Source organism: Lipophrys pholis (assembly GCF_963383615.2).
Source record: "Lipophrys pholis genome assembly, chromosome: 2".
In the NCBI taxonomy this organism is placed as follows: Eukaryota; Metazoa; Chordata; class Actinopteri; order Blenniiformes; family Blenniidae; genus Lipophrys; species Lipophrys pholis.
The window spans coordinates 7246405-7265536 of NC_137636.1; the positions used below are offsets into that span (position 1 = coordinate 7246405).

The following is a 19132-nucleotide window of genomic DNA, read 5'->3' on the forward strand; positions in this document are numbered from 1 at the left end:
CAGCGTATCACAACACCAAAGATCTTTTTCCTCTAAACACAATGTTGTTTTGTCTTGTCAACAAGTTCTGATTTGAAGGAGGGAACTGAGTGTTACTGTAATTTGCTGCTGTTATAATAAGCTGTTGATATTAATGTGACTGCAGCTTTTGTTGGTAGGTTTACAAATGTAATTATGAATAAAAGTTGAGGTCTGTGCAGACTGGTCAAAGAGTTCTGGCTCTTTAGAGAATTAATAGCAGAGGCAGCAGAAGTATTCGCATTTTTCTTTTTACTGAAGTAAAGAAAATTAAGAAATTTAAAGATTTTGAAATGTAGTTTAGCGTATTTGATATAAGATGCCTTTAAATCAGGGCAGAAAACATTGTTCACTGCAGCATTCTCATGATTTTAATACATAACTACTTGCGATCATTGAAATTTTTCACTATTCTATAAATGCATTTTTTAGTTTCATTTATTCGACTGTTTTATTTCCCTTCTGCTTTTTCATTGTGCCTTTATTTTCCTAATATCTTGTTTTGTTTCTGTTATTTTAATGTAAGTTTCTGTATTTCTTTGCCTTTTTGAAGCACTTTAAATTGCCTTGTGGATGAACGGTGCTATAGAATTAAACTTGCCTTAAATATAATGAATAAATGATAAAAAAATAATCTACAGCTTGATCAGTAATGACACAGATCATAGGTCCATTTCTATCATAGTTTTACATCAGGAACTATGATATTTGTTTCCTTTTTTTTAAAAAACTTTCATGAAATATAAATAAAACCTTATTTTGAAAGGCCTTTTATTGGAATTCAAATGATATTGAAACTTGAACCCTCTTAAATTCGTCACCTTCAGTAGATATAAATGTTACATCAGCTACTTTGAGCGTTTCATCGTCCTCAGAGTTAAAAGAAGAAAGTGCAGGTATTTGTCTTCATATGTCAGAAGTAGAATAAGTTGTCAGAAAAATAAATACAGACACCCGAAAAATCAACTGAAGTAGACTAACGTGTACAGATATAAAGTAATTTCAGCCTTACAACACTTAAGATTGAAACTGGGGAAATACAGTGCTGCTTCTTTTTTTTTTTTTTTTTTTTAATTCTTTATTTGTCAACAAATGTCCTGAAAGTATGGATGACATATGGAACTAAATTAAAAAAAAAATAAAAAATTATAAATATGTTGAAAGTGTATTTCAGCAACAATCAATTCCTAAAGATCCATTGTGTTTCTTTATGAGATTATGTCTAACAGTTGATGACTCGATGGTCAAGCCACAAACGGGAAAAAGACTTTGTCTATTTTTAGAAAAAAAATCATATTTTATACGTCATGTGTTCATTCAATGTTTTGCAGATCATGAAGAGAAATCTGAATAATGTGAAGAGAATGACGTCCCATCCCATCTATCAGTATTGTAAGTGAAGTCTTCCAATAATGTCGTCATCTTGATGTACAGCTCTATATGCACATTCATTTGAACACGTTCTGACTCCCACAATGCTTTGCATTTGGAGATTTTACCACTTGTGACATGTGCATGTGAACTCACATCCAGCTTTTCCCAGACGTTTATTTTGAAACCGTTTCCCTCAAAACACTTGGTGAAGCGTCTCATGGTCACGTTATGTAACAGACGCTCGAAGCTCCGACAGTGGGAATCAATCGGAGGCGCCGTTTACATGGCCTCTGATCAGCTCACACCATAGTGTCACACCACCGCCTCACATCAGATCTGGAGTCAAATCGGATAGAATCAATAAAAGTGTTGACATGAGAGGATTTGAACTGGATTGTAGTGCAGCTACTGTACGGAGAGCTGAGCTTCAAAAAAGTCACAACTAGTGTGAATCCAGCATATTTCTCCTCTTCCCCTCGTTGTATTTGTTGGTAATGATCCACCGTGTGTGTGTGTGTGTGTGTGTGTGTGTGTGTGTGTGTGTGTGTGTGTGTGTGTGTGTGTGTGTGTGTGTGTGTGTGTGTGTGTGTGTGTGTGTGTGTGTGTGTGTGTGTGTGTGTGTGTGTGTGTGTGTGTGTGTGTGTGTGTGTGTGTGTGTGTGTGTGTGTGTGTGTGTGTGTGTGTGTGTGTGTGTGTGTGTGTCTCAGACATGACGGGAGCTCAGGACGGGAGCGTGAGAATGTTTGAATGGAACCGACCTCAGCAGCTCATCTGCTTCAGACAAGCAGGCAACGCCAGAGTCACCCGCCTCTACTTCAACACCCAGGGCAACAAGGTACACACACACACACACACACGGTAATAATTGTGTTTTGTCTCTGACTCTGATCACTGTGTGTTTTCTGGCAGTGCGGCGTCGCTGATGGCGAGGGTTTCCTCAGTCTCTGGCAGGTCAACCAGACGTCCTCCAACCCTAAACCCTACCTGGTGAGAGCTCCTCCCCCGACCTAAATTCCCCGCTTACACACAAAAGAAGTGTTAGCAAGTAGCAGCGATTTAAAACGTCTCCCTGCTTCCTGTCGCCGCTGACAGAGTTGGCAGTGCCACACTAAGACCTGCGGCGACTTTGCCTTCATCACGTCGTCCAGCCTCATCGCCACAGCTGGACAGTCCAATGATAACAGGTCGGCAGCCGCCATGTGAAAATTCAACGCGCAGCTCTCCGTGTTTTGTGACTAACTCATTTTGTTTTTGCTCTTTTATCGTGTATAGAAATGTTTGTCTGTGGGACACTCTGATTTCACCGAGCAATACCATGGTCCACGGTAAGGAGCCCCAACATATGAACCAGCTCATTTTAGTGGTTATTCTCTGACTGCGGTTTGCCGCCTGGTGTTTGAACTTCACGTTCTCCCCGCCGTTAGCGTTCCCCTGCCACGAGAACGGGGCCACCGTGCTGCAGTACGCTCCCAAACAGCAGCTGCTGATCACAGGGGGCAGGAAGGGCTTCGTGTGTGTGTTCGACATCCGCCAGAGGCAGCTGCTTCACACTTTCCAGGCCCATGACTCGGCCATCAAGGCCCTCGCCCTGGACGCCTTCGAGGACTTCTTTGTCACCGGCTCCGCAGAGGGCAACATGAAGGTGACGCGTGCTCCATCACTCCCTCTGTCACTCGCCCAAACATATTAAACTGGGAATTCATGTTTCGCTGGAAATCAACAGAAAACAATCCTTCAGCGGCTCAGAACCACAACGACGGCAGGGATAGATTATTTATGAGTAGATACACGGACGGACGGACAGTGGCCGACGGGTTCAAACGACGTGCATACGCACAAACGAGCCGCAAAAAGTGAAGGTGGCAAACATGGAAACCCGCTGCAAACAAGAAAAGAACGTTGCGCATCTAGAAGCGCTGCGTGTATAAATAAAATGCAAAGAGAAAACGCCGCATATCCAGTCACAACAGAAACGCTTGTTTGTGTATATGCACCTCGTTTGCTCTCGCCGGCCACTTTCCAACTCTTTAATCTTGGAATTAATATATATTTATATATATATATATTTATATATATATATATATATATATATACAGGCAGAGCACTTTCTTTAAAAATAGTATTTGTTAACACGTATCTGTAAAACCAGTTTGAAATCTGTATAGTTAGCAAATATGAACCATCAAGAGATGGGAATGTCCCTTTAGTGCCAGATGCAACTTGAATTAGTTTATTTTGGATAATTAAACAAACCTGTGAATATTCAAAAAAATAATAAGAATGTATATCAGCAGTGTTATAAAGTGGCTCAGAGATTTGACAAAAAACATAAAGCTTTACATCAAATTAGATATAAAGATCAATGTCATCTTTTATTTTTGAAACACTAAAATTAGCACAGCCGAGCAAAGTGCTGCGTGGAGATGATCTACATAAGATATTAAAACTCATGACAGAATTAGGAGCATGAATCAAACCAGTAAAACAGTCCGAGTTGAAAAATGAACATATATAATAACTGTAAACATTCCGGTGTTAAATATGAAGAGAAAAGAGAAATGAGCCTGAACGGTTCCATTTGCAGCTCGAGGTCAAACCTTCAGACCCGCTTTCTTCTTCTGTTCTTTCCGGTCCCAGGTGTGGAAGTTGGCCGGCCACGGCCTCATGCACTCCTTCAGCACCGAGCACACCAAGCAGTCCATCTTCCGCAACATCGGCGCCGGAGTCATGCAGGTGGAGACGCGGCCCGGGAATCGAATCTTCACCTGCGGGGCGGACGGCACCCTGAAGATGAGGGTCCTCCCCGACCGCTACAACATCCCCAGCAGCCTGGTCGACATCCTGTAACGCCGCCCGTCGCCTCTGCAGGTCCAAAGAGAAACGAGACGGACGGGGAGAAAAAGAAAAAGAAAAGAAAATTCCACAAGCTTATGTAACACTCTGTAGGCATTAATATCACCATTGAAGGGATGGAGGCGGTCAGAGGGCCGCCGTGCTTCTGGCAGAGTGCGCAGCGTTGTTTGGGTTTACTGGCGACGTAAATCATATCCAGGATGACAAACGGAGCTGCAAACTTCTTCTTTTTTTTTTTTTTTTCTTTTTTCTTTTCTTTCCTTCTTTGTTATTTTCCTCCCCCAAAGGCTGAAAACAAAGTGACAAGCAAAAGGCATCATACTTGATTTTAAAGCTAGATTTATTGTAATTTTATTAAAGAATCTCTACTCTTAGAGTGTGTCCATAGGGAAGCTATGCATGTCCTGTTCTCGTTACGCGGTGCAATCACAGGTCTATTGATAGTGCTCTGTAAAAGTGCTCAAGCAAAACTTTTTTTAAAAAAAGTGTGTAACTGTCGTCATTTTGTGCCCACAGCTGAAATCTCTTAGCATCTACTGTAAGCAGCACTGTGGTTTGTTATTAAGTCAGTGGTTTCCGGTGTGAATCGAGTTGTTGGAATCTGCATTTAGTTTCAATGGTTTTACCCCCCCCCCCCCCGGCCTTTCTTAGCCCTTATGGAAGAGTTGATGGTGCAACGCCCCCCCCCACCCTACCCTACCCTACCCCACCCTCCTCTCTCACTGGCTGCCCATCGCTCGCTCGGGCCGCTCGAGGTGTTTTGGGGTTCGAACCGAAGCCCCGGTTTGGTCCTCGAGCTCGAGCCCTCACTCTGCTGTGTCTGCCGTCCGCCCACCTGCCCTCAAATGCCTGTTTGTGCGGCCCTGCTAGAACATTCCTGTTTGGAAGACGATGTGTTTTATTCCTGTGACTGTGATTTCAATGTTTCCATCTGTCTGGTCCGAAGCTTGACGCCCACACGCCCAGAGCAGAAACACAAAGGTTCACTTCTGTTTTGTTTTTTTTGTTTTTTTTTGCACAAGGAAATTACATTTTTTAATTCTGTTGATTTTATTTAAATTATTTATGTTTTGCGTTTGGTTGACCATTCCTTTCTAAAACTATTTAACTTATTGCCTTTTATTTTAGGAATGTAAGGCGTTTTACTGTATCTGACTGGGAGATGTGCAACAGTCTACTGTGTGTGCGTGCGTGCGTGCGTGTTACCTCGTTAGTTGTTTTTACTGTTTAATCCATGAGGAATAGATATTTGCACTCAAATTCTGGAGACACTAAAAGTTTATTTCAAATAAATGCGTTATCGAAGATGAAACTGTTATATACAAATGAATGTCTGGCTTTATTTGGCCTAGTAGTAAAATGTTTGAAATAGTTTTAATATATAAATTCTATAAATATAAATATATATATATATAAGAAGTACTACAACAGCTTGTACAAACATGAAAGCATTTCTTTATTTTTTGGTTTGTATCATACTAGTTGGATTAGTTGTAACTTTTGTTAAGTGTATGTATGGTATTTATTGAAGAAATTTGTGTTTCTCTCCCTCTTTCTGCCCACTATGTGTACTGTATGTATCTTTAAGTGTTTTACCGATGGTCCTACTGGTGTCTGGTGTGTATGTGCGTGTGCATGTAATAATGCAAAAAGAAGCCAATATCATGGGGAGACGCTTACAAAAGGGCACTTGAGCCTGAAGGTGTGTGAGAGAACAGGTCATGGTCAGTTTTACCTTTGTAAAGTGAATAAATTCTTTTTATTTCATCAGGCTTGATTTGACACTGTTTTTATTTATTGATTAGCTGTTGTTGGGGTTTTTAGTTGGTTTTTTTTGCTGTCATGCTGCTTCATCACAAACATGGTTGGAATTTATTCGTACAAAAAAGGAGGGAAAACATTTATATCTGTATATAAAAAAATAATAAAAATCATTAGAGGGGTTGTCATGCAAACACACTTGGATCAGTTTCAAACACAACGGCCACAAAAGTCGAGTTATAGACGCAGTTTGTATGAAATCAGCTGATTAGAAATGTTACGATTGTTAGGAAGTCAAAATGCGCTCACGTTCATCACGGACAATATAAATACAGCCGTGTTTATTCTTTAACAATAAAAAGATCTCCAACCAAGAACTGATTAGATTTTGTTAATTTTTTTTTTTTTTTTTTGCTCAATTAAAGTGATTCAATGTGATTTGTATAACAAAAAAAATACACATGTTCTCTCTTAAAATCATAAATACAACCAGTTTCTAGTGGTGATGGGGAAACCTGGTAGTCAGCAGATTTGTTTTCTTTTTTTATATACGCCTTTCAGCCATAACATAATAACCGGATAAATAAAAATGAACTTTTCTTTCAGCAAAGGGACCACCGAGGCTGAGCGCAGCTTTTTCTTTCTTGGGACAACGTTTAAATAAAATACTGATCACTGCAGAACAGGAAAAAAAAACCTACAAGAGCTGGCGGTTGAGAAGTGATTTGATCCAAGTGGCTAATTCAGGGGTCTTCAAAATGTGGGTGGACAAGACTCACCCCACCCCCACCCCTATGATCTCATATCAAGTAATCATATTTAGTGAATTCTAGTGACTGTTTTCAATAAAAATCCTGAATTCACTTTCAATTTGAAATATCTGGTGAGTCCTCACATATAGTTTGTAACTGTTGTGTTTCACTATTTAGTTTCTATTACAGTAAATCCATTTCTAAAACTGTATTTTGATAAACAAAAAATTTACAGTTTTATTTCCCATTTGTTTTTTTCTTATGATAATTTGTTCTTGAAGGATGAAAATAACTGATTGTAGGAGCAGGTAACAGGAGAGGCCACTGGTCCTCGGATCTGATCCAACTCACTCAAATCCTTCTATCGGCCCATTTCAGTTCAATCGATCAACGTTCTGCCTGATGCAGCCTTCTTTCTCACTAACAGATCCTGCTTGAATAAATAAATAAATGATGGTCATAATGTTATGGCTGACGGGGGCATAAAGTCTTCTCGCTCATCAGCGGCGTGTTTTTCACTCGTCAGAGATAAAGTGAACCACGTAGAGCCGGACGTAGCCGTGATCCCACACGTACAGGTGACGGTCCTTCGGGCTGTAGGAGAGCATCGCCAGCACGCCGCCGGGCGACCTCAGGTCAAAGGTCATGTTGACCGGCTTCCCCTTCAGCAGGTCGAAAGCAAAAGTGACCCTGGTGTCCTTGGTGTCGGTGACATACAGGATGCCGCAGGCGATGAAGGCGTTGCCGGCTTTGGTGCGAGGGTAGCTGGTGTTCAGGTAAGAGGTGACGGAGAAGGTCTTCTGGTCCAGCTGGGCCACCATGACGCTCTCATCCACGCCGGAGGCAAAGATCAGCCACAGGCCGTTCTCATCCGCCGCCAGCTTGAAGTAGGTCTTGGAGTTGTGGAGCAGGTAGGCCAGGTTGTGGTACAAAGCGTTCTCTATAGTCAGAGTGTGAAGCTTCTTGGTGTGGAAATCAAATCTGGGAACCAAAACAAACCAAACCACAAGGGTCAAACGCGTGGAGTGAATATGGAGTGGAAATGGTGAGGAGAGTTAGCCGACGCTCACCTGCCGATGCTGGAAGTGCCTGCAATGTGATAATAAAAGGAACCGTTGTGGACGGTGTGACCGCAGCCTTGGTAGAACTTCCTGACGTCCACGATGTCGCTGCTGTTGCTCTGGAAAGAGGCGATGCTTTTATACTCCCTCACCACACGACCTGGGAAAACCAAGCAGCCATGTAATGATAGATTTCAAAATGTACTAAAGCTCATAATATATGTAATAAAAACCATCATTAAGAGTGAAGCTGCAGATTATCAATGAATGAATGTGACGATGATGCTTTCGTACTTTTGAAAAATAAAGTTTAAATAAAAAATACCAAGCCTCAATGTCGCCCTGCATTCATTCTTTTATCCGTCTTCTGTGCAGCTTTGGATCACCAGCTTTGGTGGAAAAGTTGGAGTTCGTCCTGGAGAAAATCGCCACGAGAACAAACCTGCTTCACTATGAGCTCCTCCGGGCTCCACCTACCGGAGAAGTGTTCCGCCACCCATATCCGCTCGTCGTTCAGCTGAGCCGTGTCTTTCATCCACGTGCCGAAGGTGCTCTCCATCTTCGTCACGTTCCTCGGGTTGATCAGAGACTTGATCAGACACTCTGGGGGAGGAAAGCAAATCAGCCCAACGAGTTACGTCCCGCCAGGAGAAAAACGGCTGTTGGCACGTTCACATCTGTGGGAACGCACCGTTCTTCCTGGCCGGCCTCTCGTGGAGCTTCACGGCGTCTTTGGCAGGTGAAGTTTCATCGTTGGGGACGGCGTGGAGCAATCCTGTGGGAGATGACGACACGCATGGTGTAATTCACACAAAATCTTGAAATGAAATCTGTTTAACTATTTAGTTGTTTGTTTTTTTTTTAACAATTTGTAGTGGAGAGTTTCCGCTCCAAGTCCTCGTACCCATGGTGTGAGCTGCTTGTAGGTGGGCTCTGTGGTGCCTTATTCTGGGAGGCCCTTGAGGTCCTGGAGGTCCAGGGGGGCCCACAGCTCCAGGAGGTCCAGGAGGTCCCGGTGGACCAGGAGGGCCTGCACAAGTTAAAAAAACAAAACAAAACAACAACATCTTAGTCTTCTAAGATCTTTCTGGTGATACAGAGTTCAAACACTTATTAATAATTGAAACTCCACGTACCCTCCACTATCACATCATTCACTGGCTCGCTATTTTCTCCAGGTGGACCCGGCTCTCCCGGCTCTCCCGGCTCCCCCTTCTCCCCCGGTTCTCCTCTCTCGCCTGCGAAGGACGCCATGAGAAACAATTCAACTATCAGATCGTCAGTCTCAGAACTCACTCCGTCATTAACGCTCCTGAATTCTTCCCACTGACTCGCCAGCGTGACTCATGTCATCGACAGCAGAGGAGAGAAAAAAGTGAAGTGGGAAGAAAATCGGAGTTTTTCCGGTTCATTCAACTGAAAACCGCAACGAGGAACGAGCTTCATCCTCCTCACTCTTTTATGAATCGGAAGCAGTGTGATAAACGTGATGTCACTGTGTGTGTGTGTGTGTGTGTGTGTGTGTGTGTGTGTGTGTGTGTGTGTGTGTGTGTGTGTGTGTGTGTGTGTGTGTGTGTGTGTGTGTGTGTGTGTGTGTGTGTGTGTGTGTGTGTGTGTGTGTGTACTTCAGTATTTTGGTGTACTTACCTCCGGGTTACACTCAACCCCTCTGATTGTTCAGATACTCTGAAATGGCCAGCAGCGCCCGAGGCCTTTTGTAAAGACGGATTCTGAGTGAAAACAGACATTTTGCTTACCTTTTTTCCCTCTTTTCCCATCAGCCCCGGGGACTCCGTTCAGTCCCGGGATGCCATCAGTCCCGTTGGAGCCGGGCAAACCGTCCGTACCAGGCAAACCTTAAAGTGTTAGAGAAGAAAAGTCTTCACCGCCATGAGAATGGAAAAGTCCTTCATGACATTATGGGCCACTAAAAGTAGACATGTTACACTTTCATATTTAGATTCAGACTTATAGATTTTACATACCAGGGGGTCCCGGAGGTCCTGCAAATGAAATGTTTGGTGACGTTAGAAAAAAGGGACATTTTGGACGTATTTGGGTTTGGGTTTTATGAGTGAAACGTACCAGCTATGCAGACTCCCTTGGTGCTGTTACAAATGTCAATCAGCAATTTGATCTGAAAAACAACAGATATCAAGAAAGAATCAAAAAATATATATATGAAATTCAATAACAATAAAAAAAATACATTTTCATTATGACTAAAACCTAAATATTTCTTAAATGGTTTGGCTTTATGATAATAAAAACAAAAAAAGTCATCATGATGCAAAATATGTTGGAATTTAGTATTAAACGCCAAAATTTGTTTATTTATTTATTCAATACAACATATAATAGATTGTTTGCTCATGAATCACAAAAAAGGGGGGGGGGGGGGGGGGGGGGGGGTTGGAAATTGTCCACATCAAAAAAGCATTTGAGCAATTTTAAGGTGTACAATAATAAAATCTGTGAGGATCAACATCCTCCATCATTGTTACGCTGTGGATCAAGTCATCTTTTGGTGGTCACCAGCACTGCTCGTATCCAATGAACTCCCACATTTGCTTGTGACATCCAAATATTGTCAAACAATCAAGAACAGGCCACATTTGACTGCCTCAGTCACGATAATCCTGATGAACCGGACCCGGCAGAGAACCGCACGATTCATCCAAACAGTGATTTGGCATTATTCAGCTGGGAAGTCTCACCGGGACCATGGAGTAAGTCATCATCATCATCATGTCATCCTGCACCTCCGCCTTGAAGTACCGCTGGCTGTGTCGGGGCTTGTGCTTCATCTCGTGCCTCGTCTTCCTCTCCGTTTCCTCTCCCACCTCCTGGCTGGCCTCCTGCTGGGAGGTCTCCTTCGCCTCTCCCTGCTGATGCTCCAGCAGTTCATGCTGCAGCTCCTTCTCCAGTTCCTGGCTCCTCTTGTTCCTGGAGAACTGCTGATGCTGCCCCACGCTGGCCCGGAGCCCCGCCGCTCCTCTCGGCACCTCCTGGAGGAACTCCACCACCGAGCTCTGCTCCACCTCCGTCAGCCTGGCCTCTGTCCGATCCAGCCTGACGTGCTGCTGGTTCTGCCGGAGCAGCAGCACCAGAAGACCCACAGAGTTCATCAGCGCCAGGACGCAGGTCCCGTACAGCACGGCTCGCTGGGACAGAGTCATGCTCGGCGTTGGGATCCACATCGTTACCACTTCACTTCCTCTCTTCTGAGGGTCGCCCGCCAGCCTCAGCATTCACAGGGAATGAGATTAGAGTGCAGCAGTGGAAACAACTAAGACCAAGATGTCAACGCAGAAATCAAACCGACAGAAGTCAAGCTCTAATCCAGAGGAGGAAGGAGCTCATCTCCAGAAAGGGAAAGTCTTGTCCTGATTATTGAAGATAGAGTCCAGTCAGCTTCAAAGCCTCGATCCTCACGGCCGGTCGATCTGAAGGCAGACTGGTAAACACAGTGGTTGTTGTGCAGTTCGCCAACTGGAGAAGGGGTTATGGGTATATGTGTGTGTGTGTCTGTGTGTGTGTGCACGCACTCATAGAAACCAGTGATGTAGTAGGAGTGGGCATTACACAATCTTCTGGGCTTGTCTGGGAAGAAACCCCCGCCTGTTCAGTCACCTGATTTATATTCATCACAGGCCTTTCTACTGCACCGCCGTGGGCAGGCTGACATCACACACACACACACACACACACACACACACACACACACACACACACACACACACACTATGACGGCATTATTATTATTATTATTATTATTATTATTATTATTATTATTATTATTATTATTATTATTATTATTATTATTATTGCAGCTGCTGGTGTTAAAAGAATACATATCAAAATGTATCAACATCAACACGTTTCAGAGTTTGGTTCATTGCTCTTTTGTCCAACCTCTCAAATCCTCCCTGAACTTCTCCCCCGGCTCTCCTCCTCGTCACCACTTCCCTTCACCCACTGCTACAATGACCCTTTTACATTGCTTTGATTTGTGCCACTAAAGTGACGTTTCACCAGAAAAATGACAGTTCAGCCTGAGAAGAAGAAAGAAAAAAGGCCTTCTGGGCGTTTTTAGCCGTGATCGGTCTGAAAGATGGTTGCTATCGTCTTTGGATCTGTGTGGAGGTGTAATATCCCATGATTGGCCTTTCCTGGTGGTTTGGACCAGTGCTCGAATAATGAAGATGACCTAGATGCTCTTTCAGCGCTGCAAAGTAACACACTCATGAAAACCTTCCGTCTGGCTACACTCAGGTCCTGAGCTGTGTCTGCAGCGTGCACTCCAGCCCGAGGCAGTAGGTCACTGCTGGCCAGTTGTTGGACAGCTTGAATTGCTCCAGCAGATGTGTGTGTGTGTGTGTGTGTGTGTGTGTGTGTGTGTGTGTGTGTGTGTGTGTGTGTGTGTGTGTGTAGCCTGAAGAAGATGGAGGTCTTTCCTTTGTCATATCTCTTTGACTGTACCCTCCAGGGAAGACCCACAACTAGAAAGAGCTCACAGATTACTTTGTTTGCGGGAATGTAAATATTCCAGATAACGTGAGGATCCATTATTGAATTCTCACATAATCTCCTCCACCTATGGTCTGTTTCTGCTCGTGTTTCCTCCTCCTCAAGGTGCAGCTGTGGGAAAGCTGCGTTATCTCTCCTCTTAGCACAGAGCCGAGGGGTCCGAGTCCCTCGTACCACAACAGACCAAGGACAAGCCAGATGACCTGACACGTCTTCAAGGAGGCTCCATCCTCCTGCGCTCTTCCTTCCTTTCTACAAGTCTACAAGTTATCGTGGCCGCAAAGGTGAAATAAATCAATAGGTTATAAAGACACAGAAAACCTCCGCAAGTCCCCCTGAAAGTCGTCTCACAGTTTAAAGTCAAGAAGAGATGTGTGTTTATATACAAGTTACATAAGTGAAGTTTATTATGTAAGTCTGGAGGACGACTTGTAAAGCTTCAACGTCCCTGTGCCATGCAGCTCAGTGCAGCAACGCTCCTTGAAATGTGACTAGAGAGACACATTTCTCAGGACCTTTCAGGCCTCGCAATATAAAACTGAATCAAGCTCATGTGTTGGCATCTGCTCCATTTCATTGTGATTTAATATATATATACACTAGAAAGGTTTCCATGTATATACTTATCACAAACTGCTGAATATTTGTATTGTCCCACGTCATGATGTAAAAGAGACATAAAAAAACAACTGACGCTCCAGCTGTCTTTTAGACGTCATTCATGTTCTGACATTTTAACAAACCTCTTTGTTTCTATCAATCATATTTGCTCTTTTTTTTTTTTTTTTCTTAATCCCTCCTCACACGTGCGGCGAGGACAAAGATGCGGTTGACCGCGACACACAGCCCAGAGACGAGGTTACATTAACTCCTGTTTTCGAGGCTCGTCGCAGCTTAATCATGCAGAACAATCTGGGTCTGAGTTATCGCACAGGGCATCGTTCTCCAGGCAGGGCCTCGGCGCACAGGCGGCCATTTCAACTGTGCACATTCCTGGTCTGGAGTGTGGGCGGTGAGTGAATTCACTGAGTCCTCTATGCAGAATGAACTAATAGAACAAAGATCTCAAGCCAGCATCGAGACGAGCAACGGGCGGGGGGGGGGGGGGGTTGTCAGAGACTGCAATGTGAAATAATTCATGTTAGGAAAGAAATCCAAACAAGCCCTGCTCCCACAAAAGATAAGACGTTTAAAGTGGGGATTTATATTTCCATCGAAGCGACAACAAAGCTTGTCATCAATAGTCATAATGTGTTTTTGAAGGGGAACAAAAGTGTTTTTTGTTCATTCTTAGTCCGCATAATTCACAAATTGCTGTTTTCAGAGTTGATAAAAAAAAATCTTCACAGAATCTTTATTGTTCTTCAACATGTCGATCAGCCTCTACATGGGACATTTATACAGCAGGAGATTGTGTTACTGTGAACGAGGTGGAAGAAGAAGCTGTTCCTGTAAACAAATGTGGAATAGGTGTTCCAGTAAATATTACTTTTCTCACATGCAATGATGGAACAAAAAAAAAGTAATAATAATAATAATAATAAAACGGACACATTCCGAGTTTGATGTCAGTTTTTTGTATCAACACACAGTGTCCATTAGGATGAAGTCATTTCTCTGAAGAAACTAAATAAAGCTTTATTAAAAGCTGTCACTGGAAACTGAACACAAAACCAAGAGATTATGTTCCTGAAATAAATTCTGCCACATTCTGCTTCAATCGACTATACAAACTCTATATACACTAAACAACACCATACAAATATATAGTCAATTTACACTCCAGCAGCGGTTTTACTGGATAAGCGACAAGCTGTCGAGCTGTTTGAAGGGCGGAAGCTGGTCTGGAGTGTGGAAAGGAGGCTAAAGAGCAAATGGAGGCAAGACCTTCAATAAAAACAACCATAGTTGCTCTGTTTGCCTTCGTCACCAGATCAAGAAAAACTTTGACCACGAATAAAATGTCATCTTCAATAACACAGGACCTAGTCGTCACCATACTTAGTGGAATTATGGCAGCGAATTTAATGGAAAGGGCTGATTGTATATCTTTAATTCTATCATTTTAATCAACATCGACGCTCTTTGGTATTTTGAATATACTCAACTGTACAGTAATATGAAGTACATACATCTCATACCAAGTGCTTAAAATGATCATCATCCTCCCACGACCTGTAAAACCAATCATTTGTTTACGTCTTAATGGCTCTGGATGACTGATCCTGTGAAGCATGTTGAGACTGCCGTAACATTTGACATGATCCAGAGTTGAAGAAGGCAGAGGGGTGTTTGAGCTCTATGTGGGTTCTCTCCAGGTAAATGCTGGTTCCTCTCCCAGGAGAAAATCATGCAGTGTACTCCTTTGTACTCCTTGAGTTGCACTAAGTGGTGTAGAAGATGGAAGTCCCTTTAGACTATCTAATTTTTTTTTTTAAATAAAATTTGAAGTCATGTCAGGTTTTGTTAAGAAAAATAACAAAAAGGAGTTAATAAATAAGTTTTTAACTTTTTTTTTTTTTTTTAACCCTGGTCAAACTAGGCTGTATATGAAAGTATTCTGCACGAGCAAAGTATACTTCTTGAATAGAGTGGATCGAAAAATACTAAACAAAAGATTTTTTCATGAGAAAGAGAGAATGAAAACTTGAGCATGCTCGCTTCTTGAAAATCAGCACAAACCTTTGCACTCAAGATAATGGTGGAATAATAATAACATTGATTATTTTCTCCGATTTTCAGAGTCCTGCAGTTCCTGTGAAGGATTTCCAACTAAATTTGTTTGATGTTCAAAGGAGGCGATGATTCTTTTCATCCGCACACGAAGCATCAAACTAACGTTCACCCACTGAACTCAGTCCGGTACGCTCAAGGACGCAGGCTCAAATCCAGGCTCCTCAAGGTCACAAGTGTGATGTTTACAATTCTGCTGCTGTGTTGTGGCTTTTGCATTACCCTGACCTGGCTCGCCACCCGCTCCCTCTGCCTATAAAGACGGAGCCCGGCCGGCTCTCCTGCTTTGGTCCCAGCGGGGTTTCGTGCCTTCGTGTGCAGGTTGTCTTAAAATCCTCCCTCTTATGGATCTGATCTCTGCTTGTGAACGGGTGATGACTCCTGTAGGACTGGACACCACAGCGGCAGACCTGGTCTCCATGTCCCCGAATGCCACGGCGGTGCATTCGCCGAGCATCTCCATGGCAACCAGCACCCTGATCCTGCTGGTGTGCCTGCTGCTGGTCGCCTGGAGCCACACGGACAAGGAGGCTGTGCCAGGTGGGTTCAGCGCTCGTGCACCAGCTCCCACACTGCAGTCGGCACGAGCAAATTTATATATTTTTTTTATATTTACTACAACAGGTCCTTCTTTCTGCCTTGGATTGGGGCCACTGCTGTCATATATGAGATTCCTCTGGTCCGGTATAGGAACCGCCAGCAACTACTACAACAGCAAGTATGGAGACATAGTCAGAGTCTGGATCAATGGAGAGAAAACTTTAATACTCAGCAGGTTGGTTGCATTTATGCTGAAGTTACATAACAGGCAAATAAAAATGTAGAACAAAAAATAATTTGCCATATCTTTTTTTTAATTTTGGAAGAGCCTCAGCCGTGCACCACGTCCTGAAGCACGCTCAGTACACTTCACGTTTTGGGAGCAAGCCGGGACTCAGCTGCCTTGGCATGCATGAGAGAGGCATCATATTCAACAACAGCGTGACTCTGTGGAAGAAGATACGCACCTATTTCACCAAAGGTGAACCCTCCAGCGATCCAAGCACTGTTAGATATTAAAGCAATCTGTGACACGCAGAATATCAGGCAAACAAATCACTAAAATCGTTTGTGTGGTTTTCAGCCCTGACAGGTCCCAATCTGCAGCAGACACTGGAAGTCTGCACCTCGTCCACAAAGACTCACCTGGACAGACTGGAGAGTCTGTCCCAGGTGGACGTCCTCGGCTTGTTACGCTGCACCGTGGTCGACATCTCCAACAGAATCTTCCTGGATGTGCCTGTTGACGGTAAACAGACGTGTAGTGACCAGAGTGAAACTGACCGGTGCTTCCCCAAAGACATTGTGGATAAACACAGCAGACTGATCTCATATTTGTACTAATATTCCAGAAAAAGAGCTGCTGCAGAAGATTCAGAAGTACTTCGACACATGGCAAACTGTGCTGATCAAACCGGACATCTACTTCAAGATAGGCTGGATTCAACAAAAACACAAGGCGGCAGCGTGAGTCGCCACGGCTTAATGCTCACAAGCTTCTTCTCAAACGAGGGGCGGCGCTCGGTTGGGTCTGTGCTCTCAACAAGTGTTTCATACTCACACAGGCAGGAGCTACAAGACGCCATTGAGCACCTTGTCGAGCAGAAGAGGAGAGATATGGAGCAGGCGGACAAACTGGACAACATCAACTTTGCGGCAGAGCTCATATTTGCTCAGGTGAGCTGAAGACCCGAGTCGCCGTGACAAGGAAACGTCGCCCTATCTTCTAATTCACATTTCTGCTTTTTTCTTTTTCTTTCACAGAACCACGGTGAGCTGTCTGCCGAGGACGTGAGGCAGTGTGTGCTGGAGATGGTGATCGCAGCGCCGGACACTCTGTCCATCAGTCTCTTCTTTATGCTGCTGCTCCTCAAACAAAATCCCCACGTGGAGCTGCAACTGCTGCAGGAGATAGACACCGTCGTCGGTAAGGAGGCTCAATAATCCTAAATTACATCTGTATGATACCAAACAATAGAAGAGCTCAGGAAACGACGTATAAACACATCATTCTTGATATTGGTGTCATGAAAGGGGAGAGGCAGCTTCAGAAAGGAGACCTTCACAAGCTGCAGGTCCTGGAGAGCTTCATCAACGAGTGCCTGCGCTTCCACCCGGTGGTGGACTTCACCATGCGTCGAGCTCTGGCCGACGACGTCATCGATGGTTACAGGGTGCCAAAGGGCACCAACATCATCCTCAACACCGGCCGCATGCACCGGACAGAGTTCTTCCTCCGGGCAGATGAGTTCCGTCTGGAAAACTTTGAGAAAAATGTAAGTTGCTGTCTCTATTTCGTCAGTACATTGAGTAATAAATAAAAGAGGAAATAAATAATTTCACAGTGAATAAATGAACTCCATTTCAGAATGTCAAACTCAATACAAAATACGTCCATGTTGATTTAAATACAATTCATCTATTTCATTATATTAGATGCATCAATTCCAATAAATCCTTATTTGGCCCTCTGGTAGTGGTAATGGTGTTTTTACATCTGTAAAAGTGATTAAACGTCAGTCTTGTAAATCCAGCATCAACTCTGTTCTCAGTCCAATAACAGGCTGAATAGTAAACACAACAGAGGACGGAGCGCAGGGAAATCACTACTAACATCACGATATCAAATGTTTTACTTAAACACAAAAGAGGCCTGAAGAGAAACTGGATTTCTAACAGACTCACTACTGCCACCCGATGCACAACCGGATAACTTACATTTGATATACGGCACCTTTAAAGATCTTAAACCTCTTTTTTATTTTTTTAAGTTTCTGAGCAGAATTGATTTACTGGCAAATTCAGATGTTTTGGGTATTTCTTTCTTCTTCTTTTTTTTTCTTCATAGCTTAAAGAGGGACAAGAAACAAAAAAAAAGAGAAGAAATGATTGTGACCTATTATTGTTTGACAGATAAACAGATAAAATAATAAAATGTGACATTCTATTGTACAGATTTTGATTGAAATATATAAAATTAGACAAAGTACTAAGTATTTCTCATTGTTTGTCCTCATCAGAACTTTGATGTGGGTAGAATTTGAATGGAAAACTTCACATCTTGCTTTTATTGCACTCTTGAGCTCCAGCAAAACAACGTTTAAACCTGCATCTCCTGATATCGTGCGTTGGGTGTAAAATCTTCCCTGTTTGATTTAATGATTTGATGCCCTTCGCCATGTTTTTAGTTCACTGGTATGTGCTGTTTGTGGGGCAGAGCACTCAGTTAATCTGATTATTATTAATCAGATCACACAATCCCATGTGGCTGTTTATGTTTATCTCTTTCTGTCACATGTGATTGATTTTTAGTTGACTTGAGTGACAACCACTTGATTTCCCCTCCATCAGGCTCCCCGCCGTTACTTCCAGCCGTTCGGCTCAGGGCCTCGCGCCTGCGTCGGCAAGCACATAGCCATGCTGATGATGAAGTCCATCTTGGTGACGTTGCTGTCCCGGTACTCCGTTTGCCCCCATAAAGGCTTGACCCTGGACTCCCTCCCACAGACCAACAACCTCTCCCAGCAGCCGGTGGAGCACCAGCAGGAGGCGCACCACCTCAACATGACATTCTTACCCAGACAGAGAGGGAGCTGGAAAACAGTGCAGGACTCTCAAGTTTAGCTCCACCGTCACGTATATACACTTCATTTATTCCGTCTCACCCCTGTATAAAGCCAATGTTAATTTATGCACTGAAATGTTTCTGTTTAAAGTTGTTTGCGTGATGTAAAATGTAAGTTTGGACATGCCTCTTGATATATGAGTAAATGTAAATTATTGTGTCGAAGAAGCATGACGTCCTTGTTGTGTCATTTGTTATTCTATTTTTAAATAATTACTTATACTGGAGCATTTAGTAGATGAAAACTTTATCTTCTTTCTGTCTGAGATTTGTGAAATGAGTCCATCTTTTAATTTCCTAGTGTGTCACAGACAAAAGACAGACCTGTGCTTTACTTTAAGATAAAGTATCTGGTGGAGAATCTGAGGTTATTAGACAAACGACTG

At 43.2% G+C, this 19132-nt stretch overlaps 3 protein-coding genes across 3 annotated transcripts in view; 2 read left to right on the forward strand and 1 right to left on the reverse strand.

Moving 5' to 3' along the window:
* The window catches only part of dmxl2 (Dmx-like 2), a 35680-nt gene extending 31351 nt beyond the window's left edge, over nt 1-4329 (forward strand). The window contains exons 48-54 of the mRNA XM_080458363.1: nt 1350-1410; nt 2100-2227; nt 2302-2379; nt 2485-2576; nt 2665-2717; nt 2817-3034; nt 4030-4329. Coding sequence (XP_080314489.1) covers nt 1350-1410; nt 2100-2227; nt 2302-2379; nt 2485-2576; nt 2665-2717; nt 2817-3034; nt 4030-4239 — 840 coding nt within the window. The 3' untranslated portion in view covers nt 4240-4329. The remainder of the gene's footprint in view (nt 1-1349; nt 1411-2099; nt 2228-2301; nt 2380-2484; nt 2577-2664; nt 2718-2816; nt 3035-4029) is intronic.
* A 1655-nt stretch (nt 4330-5984) lies between these two features.
* On the reverse strand, nt 5985-11384 carry gldn (gliomedin). The gene is made up of 10 exons (XM_080458362.1): nt 10537-11384; nt 9905-9956; nt 9805-9822; nt 9577-9675; nt 8956-9057; nt 8724-8849; nt 8511-8594; nt 8297-8422; nt 7829-7979; nt 5985-7739 (listed from the first exon to the last, which is right to left on the reverse strand). The coding sequence occupies exons 1-10, from the start codon at nt 11068-11070 to the stop codon at nt 7274-7276; spliced, it is 1758 nt and encodes a 585-aa protein (XP_080314488.1). The 5' UTR covers nt 11071-11384; the 3' UTR covers nt 5985-7273.
* Nucleotides 11385-15456: 4072 nt separating this feature from the next.
* Nucleotides 15457-18745, forward strand: cyp19a1a (cytochrome P450, family 19, subfamily A, polypeptide 1a; the record flags this gene model as incomplete). The annotated part of the gene is made up of 8 exons (XM_080458049.1): nt 15457-15857; nt 15949-16103; nt 16206-16370; nt 16474-16588; nt 16687-16798; nt 16886-17048; nt 17156-17397; nt 18473-18745. 8 exons carry the CDS (start codon nt 15457-15459, stop codon nt 18743-18745), a joined length of 1626 nt encoding a protein of 541 aa, XP_080314175.1.
* Nucleotides 18746-19132: the final 387 nt, after the last annotated feature.

Coding starts and splice junctions, on each gene's coding strand:
- gldn (XM_080458362.1), bottom strand. CDS start 11,070: ATGCTGAGGCTGGCGGGCGACCCTCAGAAGAGAGGAAGTGAAGTGGTA. Junction 9,957..10,536: donor TGACTTACTCCATGGTCCCG/GTGAGACTTCCC, acceptor GTTGTTTTTCAG/ATCAAATTGCTGATTGACAT. Junction 8,850..8,955: donor GAATGATGTGATAGTGGAGG/GTACGTGGAGTT, acceptor TAACTTGTGCAG/GCCCTCCTGGTCCACCGGGA.